At 40.2% G+C, this 11017-nt stretch overlaps 1 protein-coding gene across 1 annotated transcript; it reads right to left on the bottom strand.

Moving 5' to 3' along the window:
- Window positions 1-5352: 5352 nt before the first annotated feature.
- Window positions 5353-8368, bottom strand: LOC127355187 (ras-related protein Rab-33B-like). The gene is made up of 3 exons (XM_051385706.1): window positions 7960-8368; window positions 6145-6323; window positions 5353-5995 (listed from the first exon to the last, which is right to left on the bottom strand). The coding sequence occupies exons 1-3, from the start codon at window positions 8176-8178 to the stop codon at window positions 5665-5667; spliced, it is 729 nt and encodes a 242-aa protein (XP_051241666.1). The 5' UTR covers window positions 8179-8368; the 3' UTR covers window positions 5353-5664.
- Window positions 8369-11017: the final 2649 nt, after the last annotated feature.

Genomic DNA, 11017 nt, shown 5'->3' with positions numbered 1-11017 from the left:
ATTAGCTCACTAGCGCCCCCTCCCCTCCCCTACAGGAGGGACGGGCGGAGCACTGCGAGGCTTCACTCACCTACTGAGGAACTTTTGTTTTTTTTTGTTGTTTTTTTGTTGTTCTTTTTACCCCACTGCCTATGTTTAACATTTTTTACAGATTAAGACCATTAAAATATGACCAATAAATAAATGATGATACATTATTATAGATAAAGATAAACCTTACTGATCCTCAGGTGCTACTCAGCAGTACATAAAGCTCCACCTTTACCAACATTAAAGTGATGGAATTGGCCTTTCAGTATAATGAGTATACATGTACTTTTACTTTTGGTACTTTAAATATGTTTTCACAATAGTCCTTTTATATTTCTACACTGTGGTGTTAGTACCTGTAATTCAGCAGTAGTCAGTGTTGTGATATTATGGACTTATAGTGACAATATAATATTTCTAGATATTATGTAATATTTTTGGGGGCAGATCTTGCAGTATTTTATTGTGTGACATTCTGTATAATCCACTTGATGAAGTCATTCCTAAAATGAGATAAAATCTGTGTGTGGGTCTGTGCTGTGACTGTGTGGAGGATCAGACGTCCCTCATGCTGGTTTCAAGTGGATTACAGTCCCATGTGGTTGCATGGAAAGAGACTGTGAACTGTGGTTGCATAATACACACTGAGCTATTTTGCTGCACAAAGTCAAACTGCAGTAAAGTCAGAATAGTCAACAGCAGATCTGACGTCTTGTTGGCATTTGTTATAACGTATAAAACATTGCTTTATGCCATAGAAATGTACAATTTCCATGAAGACATGGGCTATTAAAACCAAACCAAACAGAAGACATCCAAATCCAGTTCAAGCTTGCTAGTGAGATATAGCACATATTCAATATATATATCACTTTTGATGAATACCTTGATAGTTTTGTTATCCTACATAAAATAGGTGCAGCTAAATAAAGTCATGGAGAATAAAACAGCTTAACTTGACCTGGGAAAGGTAGCTAGCTTTAAAATAGCCTAAATCAGCAGTGACTGCCCTCTCTGCTTTTGACAGTATTTAAATGTCACTGACTTTTTGTTGTAATCAGACTAAACCCAGGCCATTACATCCTCTCCATCTGTTACACAGTTTACCAGTCAGCCTGAAAACTTTAGACCCTTTTTTCTCTCGACTGTCTGTCTCAGGCAGCGCGGAATTGTGGGCCTGCATCATGTATGCTCTGACTGGACAAGCAAAGCCAAAACTAGATGGACAGATGAGAGACGAGTGATAAAGTTGATGTTTTCTTTATGTTTAAACATAAAGAGTGGACTTTTAGAAATGCTGCACTTGTTCAGTTGACTGCAGCTGATTGTTTACAGTGCATTGTGTCTGTCTCCCTCCAGTGGTTCAACAGGACACTAATAAGACATGTACCTTCAGATAACACGTCCTGTAGAAAACATCACAGATGGGTAGACATTTATGAATTTGACCATCGGTGTCAGTCATATTCACATTTTCTGAAGCAATTTTAAAACCTATGTAACTTTTGCTAAATTGTGACCAGGATAATTTGAATTCTAAAACCTAATATAGCCTAATACTAATAGAAATGTCAGTTACACAGCAGTATCTATAGCTAACATTAGCCCCCAACCACCAGTCATACCAGACCAAGCTGGGCTGAAAGGCAAAACCCCCAAGTGTACTAACCTGAGAAAGATGGTGTTTTATTGCTTATCAAATTATCTCTTCATTTGTAAGTAGAATAATTTGTTATATGTTCCTTTAAATGTTACATAGTCTCACTTTAAAGTGAGTAATTTCATGTTTACTGGTTGGATTTTGTCTTGCACTCAAGGGACGTAAAAATAATGAAAGGTCAGGATTGCAGCAGCAGATGTTGGGATATCCTTTTTGTTCCCTAAACACTGGATCCAGTATTTCCCATATCAGTGCCGGCCCGGCAGGCCCCGTCCATCTAGGGGGCGCCACAATGGGGGAAGAAAAGAAAAAGAAAAAAATAGCCACCAACTAGTTTTTATACTAAAACTAGTTGGTGCTATTATTTCTTAGTGTGAAAAAAATAAGCCTATATTCATTTAACTGCATAGCAAAGCCTATTAAATAATAATATTTAATAATAATATCCTCTACCTGCTCTCTGAGAGATGGTTGAATCACCCCAGAAACCATTAACAATGTAAAAAAGACTAAAACCTTCCGGTGCCCAGGGAAGGAAAATATGAAAAGAAGAGGAGGAAAAACACGACAAAGACAGAGGTAGAGTAAAGATAATGTGATGAAATGATTTGTCTGTTGCAGAACGATAGTAACGTCAGTTCATGTTATGGAGGGGCCAATAATATATATAATACTCCCACCTTCTACTTCTCAGGGACATTTGTAAAGAGTAGATCTATTCAGCAGCTGTTTACATTTGTCTACATTTTTATTTGTATTTATTATTGGTCAGCTAACGTTTGCTCTGCTTGTAACAGTCAGTCAAATGCTATTCCTTTCACACACCTTTATATATTAGAGTTGTAAGCCTTATTGTTTGTTGTGTTATAGTTCAGTATTGTCTAAAGTGTGTTTATAGTGTTAAACTTTACATCCATGTTAAAGTGCACATCATTAATGTTAATACATTCCCATATGTTATATTATACTGCAGTTTACTGCTTCTTTGCATTCTGCTCATCAGCATTTCACTGTAATGACCATAAGATTAAATCTAATCTAATTTGCATATCAGAAGAAATTGCAGTGTATATCATTCATGTACAGTACAGTGAAAGTAATGCATCTCTTAGGTTTTTCCATTTTATTATTTAATTTTATTCTTGGAATCGTTTCTTTTATTATTAGACTGTAACACCCAACGGTGTCACTTACTCCTCTTCTCTCTTCAGATGCGCTGTTGAAATATCTAAATCCACCTCCTGCAAATCGTGGGCCATCTACAGTCATCGCCACTTCAACAGTATCAAGTGATCCTCCTGTCCTGTCATTTCTTGTATTATTAAGTTTAATTTACTATTTTCTTGTTAACTGTTGTGATTGAGCAACTTGTTTCTCTAAAAAATAAAATAAAATGTCAAAGACAAAGCTATTCGGTTTCTTTCGTGAGTATATGTATGTATATAACTGGCAGTAGAATTTACTGCGATGTAAGGGGGACGCCACCTAAAATCTTGCCTAGGGCGTCAAATTGGTGAGGGCCAGGCCTGCCCATAATGCAACTCTAGTTTGTCCCTTCCTGTCTGCCCGTAAACTCTCATGTCTTTAAAAGTTCCCCGGTTTGTAACTGTAAAATAATTTGGTTGTAACGTCCCTGATCCCTGATGACATCACTATGACATATCTGTGGATAATTGAATTACTTGAAGCTCACCTCTGTTTCCACAAGCTGAGTAGTGCTCTCCATGGCAAGTCAATTGATCTTGATGTGTGAAATTGGTGGAATGCCCCTTGAAGTAGGCAGTCTCTGAGGTACAGCACCTTGCTACTCTGGAAATCTATTACACACAAAACTGGCAGATGTCAGTCAGAAATGATGTAGCTGATCACAGTAAACAGTCAGCAATATGGAGAATTTCATTTTCTGCATGTTCTGTGATTATTTCCAGATATTCAGTACAGTGCATTTTAATTCTCGAATTTTGTCATGGCAAATAATAAAAAAAATGCTTTGGGAAGTTCTCTCCTCCTCCAGTTATTGTCTTTCGTTAGTCCAAAGAAAGACATCTACTATTTGGTTGTTGAATGTTGCACCAGAGTGACACTTGTGCGCGCACACACACACACACACACACACACACACACACACACACACACACACACACACACACACAAAACAGAGCTGCCTCTATCCCTGGTGTGTTTCAGGATCTTACAGTTGTCCAGACCATTGAGCAGAAGCATGTGATGACCTCTGAATCATCGATTGGACGCACAGTTGCAACACATGTGATGCACTTTCCTGCGCCCACACTGCTCATGCACAAGACCAGTGCATGACTGCTGTGATTTATCCATCTGGACACAGTCCTGTGGTGGGAAGCCCTTGACAGCCAGGAGGAGATTGTCCTGTAACATCACTGTATTAAAGTGACTCACATACAGAGTAACATTTAGTGAGTCAGGACAGGCAGATGTTTTTGAAAGTGAGCCAGGTAGTTGTAGTCATTTAAAAAGCTGTTTAGGGCCATGATTTGTTTTCATCTGTACATAAAAGACACGGCAGGATAAAGAATATATTTTTAAAAATTTCACCCTGTGTCCCCACATTAACTGTTATATCTCTTAGTTTGTCATATATATGTTTTTTTTAGTATTAAATGCTTCTTTTCTCTTCCAGCATTGTGCTGAGCTACATCTGATGACTCGGGGCCTGTACATACATTTATCCGGTCAAATTAATGCGTCTCGCTAACACTGCACCGGGCCATTGGCAAAGTCACATGCTAGTGGAGCAATATCATGGGTTTGAGGTGTGTGTTTGAATGTTACTTGACATTTCCAAATGCGCATGTTTCCTGTTTGCAAATTCAGTTTTAATAAGAAATGCGTCATGTTACATAAGCTTAAGCTGTTCTGCCATTTCAATTTGGAATTATGTAATTCTACACATTGTCCACATGATGCAGGTCAAACTGGGCTCCACTACAAATCATGTAAATTGTGTACACTCTTGCCACATTCATATTATACTGGAGTTACTGTAATTTCCAGTTTTCCAGACATTCATGTCAACATCCAAGTGGTGACTGTCAATGAAATAATAAACAGATCTAAAAGGTCTAGTGTGAAACATAACTATCATTAGTGTATAATCACCTGAATATAAGAGTTGTTGTGTTTTTGTTACCTTAAAATGAAACGTTTTTATCTATAGAGGAAGCAGGTCCTCTTCCACGGAGGCCGCCATGTTGAACCGCCATGTTTTTACGGTAGCCCAGAAGGCAAAAAACACTAACTGTAGATAGGGCCTTCGGTTTTTTGTTTTTTTGTGAGTTTTGCTGCCACCGTAGGTTCTTCTGCACACTTTACAGCCCGTTCTCATTTACAGGCAGTCAAATACAGACGCGAGCAGTGTTCAGTTAGTTTCAATCTGAAGTTTCACTGCTATATATCAATAAATCCTACAAACTGGTCCTTTAATGGTTATAGAGCTAATGCACATTATTTTTAACCCTCATGTGATCCGACAGTGTTTAGATGCTGTGAGAAAACCCCGCCAGGTGATTCATGCTGCACACGATGAGCACAGCCACATATATGTTCCCAGTGAGACCACACATGCTGAAAATTAGTCATTGCACTAAAAGCTCACTTGGATCAAAGCCTCCACCAAATAATGCTTACATTCACAGTCTTTTATTTTGCAGCTATTGTAAACAATAAAATCAAAAATATACACAACATTTCCAAATGGGATATCTCACATGTTTAAGAGCATAAATATTAAAGTTCTGTGTGGGTGTAACAGCAACTGTATTTCAAATGTAAAAGTTTTGCACTTTGGCTCTTTGGTCAGAAGTGAACATTGTGCTCAATATGGTGCTCTTACTCGCACAAACACACAAACACATACATCCTCACACAGTCGATCAGAAAGAGCTCCAAAGTCACATTCTTCCATCTGAAAGGGCCAACAGTTCCCTCTCTCTGTCTCAGCAGCAGGTCCACATCTCTTTATCTGGTACTTTCTTGTTCAGGACTCTAAAGGACCCGCTGTACGCCGGGGCGGTCGCTGCTGAAGGTTTCTTCTGCCTCTTCAGTTTGGCACCAACAGCAACGACAATGTCCTCCACCTTATCCTGCTGATACGGCACCTCCCCATCACCTCGCCGACCGCTCGCGCATTTGCTTGGCGGGTTCTTGGCAGACGTCTCAAAGAACATCATGCCGTGAGCTTTGGCGAAGCTCATCGCCTGCTCCTGGCTCACCTGGCCGTCAGTCCTGTGGTGGTCACGGAGGTCACTCTTATTGCCCACAAGGAACCTAGGTGGAGAATAGGCGATGGAAGAGGATGAGTAAGAACTGCACAAAAGGATGCAGGGTGTTGACTGGTTGAAGGTTTGTTATTGTTAAATCAAAGAGTCCTGTCCTTTCAGTGAGTAGCAGTACATGCAGATGGCTGGTGCAGTTACCTGGGGATTCCCTGTCCCAGAGAGTTCTGCCTGCACTCTTCTATCCAGGAAGTCAGGCCGCTGAAGCTGGCAGGCGAGGAGACATCATATATGAAGAGCACAGCGTGGACGTTACGATAGTAGTGTTGCACCATGGACTTACGGAAACGCTCCTGTCCCGCTGTGTCCCACAGCTGGAGCTGGTGGGGAGGGGGAAACGAGAGGAGAAAGTGAGAGACTGACGTGTGGGTTCTTCTCAGTGGCTGGCACTGAGGGGGTGAGGTGGTCGAGACGAAAAAGTCACAAAGAGGAAATGAATTAGTAGGAAGGCACGTAAGGAAAAGAAATCATGTGTTGAAATAGCCCAAACAAGACAGAAGAAAACACACACACACATTGAGTGAGTCATAACTGAGAAGGAACAAAGAAAAGGAATAAACACGTTGATGGTGGTTAGAAAGTTTAGAGCTCTCTGACGGGCTTTCCTTGAAAAATGAAGTTCTAAATGTCAATTCCAATCGATGATACACCATGTGACTTCTAAAATATGTGATCAATTTGACACATAACACACAAAATAACACAGACATAATACAACAACACAACAACAGTGAAAACAAAAAAATGACAAACAGACTAGAGGCAGGCCTGGCTTAGCCACACAGCTCACATATTGGATTATTAGGGGTGTGCTTTGAAAGGACTCGGCCTCAGCTTTGTATAAAAAACTGTAAACGCAGATTAGAAAGAAAAGTCATTTTAATTGTTAGTCTTGAATGTCGACTTGAATTAGCTTTAGAGGACTTGTGACTTAAATTGGACCTGCCTGACTGGCTTCAGACTTAGTTTGGACTGAGATTTTGCTTGATAGATGTGAAACTTTATTGACTTGAGACTTGTCTTTATTGATCTAAGACTTGTCTTGAGACTTGGTTTGGACTGAAACTTTACTTGACTGACCTGAAACTTCTGTTGGACCCCAGAAAGTCCCCTTATCAATTGAATGCCTACTGGAAACAAAACTTGAAACCTCCTCAGCACAAATCCACCACTGAAAGACACTTCCTCTGTCATGTGGCCATTTCAAAACTCTCAGGAAATAGCACAAACCAACTAACAGCCACAGTTTTAAAATAGAATCATCACATAAACAAAGTCCTTTATCGTGTTTTAATTAAACTTACAGTACAGCCTCACATTACAACAGCAAGATTCAAAATCAGAGCTGAATTAGATGAATGTGCATGTATATATGCTAATGTAACAGCTAACATGCCTCTAAAATCAAGCATTTACTGTCCACAGTGATTAACAGGCTGCATTAGTTCTGCAAGCAGGCAGGTCTGCTGATTTTCTGTCATCCAGAGAATTCTCTGTCATTCAGTCTGGGACAAATAACTGTGTGTGAATTCAGCAGAGCCACACTGCAGTGTAGGATGTTACTGAAAGAGCCTCTTGGAACATTTAGAGCCAACAGAGGAGATATAAAAGCAGTATAAAACCCAATAAAGTCAGGGTTAAAAAGCCCAGACGCTCTTAAACAACCTGTAGGAGCCAAACAGGAACACTGTGGCCTCTCTTGCACAGACAGTCCCGGGTGCTTTAAAGGTTTGTCCAGGTTGATTCTTTAGTTCAACTGTGCCCATGAAGAGCACTGACTTCAATGTGAATAACAAGTGATTAACACACAACCTGAAAGAGCCAACAGTCTGTGGATACCTTCATTAGCTGTCAGTTTATTCAAATATGACAGCCGTCCTGCTCCTGTTCTTCTTCTTCCTCTGTACACTGTGTCATTCTTTTGTTTTAAGTGATGCCAAAACTTCCACCATTTACCTTAATTTTCTCGCCATCGACATCCAGCACTCTCTCGCGGAAGTCCACGCCGATGGTGGCCTCCACTCTCCCGGGGAACTCCCCGGCGCAGAGTCGGTGTGTGAGGCAGGTCTTCCCCACCCCGGAGTCCCCTATCACCAGAACTTTAAAGGTCCGACAGCGAGTCAGCAGCGAGGACACGCTGCCCAAAGAGTTGGAAAACTCAAGAGACGACTCCATTCAGCGCTCTGCGTTACCAGAAAGGTCCCTGCAGAGGAAGCCTCACCAGGTCTGAACTGAAGTATTCTGCTACAACACACTCTCTGTTGATGGGTAAGTGTAGACTTTCAGCCCACAAGCTGCTTGGAAGCTCTTCGCGGCGTTGAGCAGCGTGAATGAAAGGAGGAGCGGGAGGCTCACTTGACAGCATGGTGATGTGTTTGGAGTCGATGGGAGGAGAGTTGATCAAATGACGAGCAGGCATTAGTGCATGGCCTCAGTTTCTAGGCAGATAAACATGGTGGATTCCTCTGTTTTGTTACAAGTCCCCCGAACTTTTTCTTACAAATGTTTAATTCATGTCTACATTCATTCTACAAGTTCTACTTATACGTTAGTTGCTGCACACAGATACACTTTTATTATTATGCAACCGAGATTTCCAACCTACATACTGAATCAAACTTTGAAACACCTCCATTCATAGCAAAAGCAGCTCCCTCATCCACTCACCTGCCCTGTCAGAGGAACATGCTGCTGCTCCTTGTTGGTAGATTTTACCTTGCAGTCATGTGTCTGTCTACCCCTGTATCCCACTGCCCCACTGACTGCTCTCCTGTCAGATGTGAGCCAAGGAATGATGTGTCTGAGTGCACCTCAGCAAGTACCAAATCTGTATTAACTTTATTTTATATTTAGTTCCCCTGTATTGATACTGCAACCATAAGTTATTTCGTATAGATCTCAAAAAATACAGTAAAGATCTATTTCCTACTTTGATACAAAATTTTGTAAAAATCTGTGGTTTCTTGGCTCTGCTATAAGCTCACATGGGCCTGAACAGTCAAACAGGAACACTTGTTGCATGAGTGTTGCTGGCATAAAATGTCACGATAGGAAGCTCAATCTGAACAGCTAAAACAATGAATCAGAAAAGATGCCAATAAGACAAGTGTCTGGAAAGGACAGTGACAGCGAGGTATGTTTGTTGTGGGTTTGCTTCAGAATAAAGAATTCACCCCAGGTGTTTGACCACAATCAGTTTTCATTATTCTTTAGTCATTGGTTTATTGTTTTTGTTTATTTCTAATCAATAAATGCATCACTGCAAACTGCAGTCTAAATGCAAACCTGTTTCTGATGGTATACTGCAATGGAAATTCATATACACACACACACCAAGAACATTAGTATTTAGCCAAATAATCATAAATTCAATACAGTGGATTTAAAAAAAAAAAAACCTGCAAGGAATAGAGATCAAACAAACAATTTAAATATTTGCAAGCTCAAACTATTTACAGATAAGCTAAAGGAACAGCGTAACCCAATGAGAGAGAAGGTCAAATTAACTATATACAGTTGAAACCACAAGTTTACATACACTGTATAAAAAGACATACGCTTTTTTTTCTCACTGTCTGACATGAAATCAGACAATCACTTTTCCTGTTTTTCTGATGGTTCTGGTTTATTGACAACATTTGAGTTAATTAGAGACACACCTGTGGATGTAGTTTAAGGCACACCTGAAACACACTGCTTCTTTGTGTAACATCATAGGAAAGTCAAAAGAAATCAGCCAAGATATCAGGAAGAGAATTGTGGACTTGCACAAGTCTGGTTCATCCTTGGCTGCAATTTCCAGATGCCTGAAGGTGCCATGTTCATCTGTTCAAACAATTATACGCAAGTATAAACACCATGGGAATGTCCTGCCATCATACCGCTCAGGAAGGACACGGGTTCTGTGTCCCAGAGTTGAACTTGCTTTGGTCAGAAATGTGCATATCAACCCAAGAACAAAAGCAAAAGACCTTGTGAAGATGCTGGCTGAAGCTGGTAAGAGTGTGTCTTTATCCACAGTGAAACGAGTACTGTACCGACATGGGCTGAAAGGCCACTCTGCCAGGAAGAAGCCATTACTCCAAAAGAAACATAAAAAAGCCAGATTACAGTTTGCAAATGCACACAGGGACAAAGACCTTAATTTTTGGAGACATGTCCTGTGGTCTGACGAAACTAAAATTTAACTGTTGGGCCATAATGACCATCGTTATGTTTGGAGGAAAAAGGGGGAAGCTTGCAAGGCTGAGAACACCATCCCAACTGTGAAATACGGGGGTGGCAGCATCATGTTGTGGGGTTGTTTTGCTGCAGGAGGGACTGGTGCACTTTATAAAGAACATTGTGTGGAAATACTGAAGCAACATCTCAAGACATCAGCCAAGAAGTTAAAGCTTGGGTGCAAATGGGTCTTCCAAATGGACAATGACCCGAAGCATGCTGCCAAACTGGTTACAAAGTGGATTAAGGACAACAAAGTCAATGTTTTGGAGTGGCCATCACAAAGCCCTGATCTCAATCCTATTGAACATTTATGGGCAGAGCTGAAATGGCTGCAAGGCGGCCTACAAACTTGCCTCAGTTAGGCAATGGTACCAAATACTAATGAAATGTATGTAAACTTCTGACTTTCAAGAAAGTAATAAAAAACATTGTCTAAAAAGTTCTCTCATTATTCTGGCATTTAGCAAATAGAAATAATTTTGGTAATCCTAATTGACCTAAAACAGGAAAACGTTTAATCTGATTTAATGTCAGAGAGAAAAAAGAGATTGTGTCTTTTTATACAGTGTATGTAAACTTCTGGTTTCAACTGTACATATTTACAAGCTATAGGAACTACATGAAGAGAGGTCATATTAGGATATTATATATTTTAATATATTTCTCTCCTTTTCCCTGATGGTCTAAATAAGTCACTTAATTTGTCACTAGTTGACTTTTAGAAAATAAAGCCCAGTGAAAAGTCTCTCTCGCTCACTAAGATTGATTTTCTGTGTGTAAGTGCGCATGT

This window comes from Dicentrarchus labrax, unplaced genomic scaffold (genome assembly GCF_905237075.1).
Source record: "Dicentrarchus labrax unplaced genomic scaffold, dlabrax2021, whole genome shotgun sequence".
Taxonomy (NCBI): domain Eukaryota; kingdom Metazoa; phylum Chordata; class Actinopteri; family Moronidae; genus Dicentrarchus; species Dicentrarchus labrax.
Note: the sequence above shows the minus strand (reverse complement) of the source record. Positions and strands in the feature narration are given on the sequence as shown.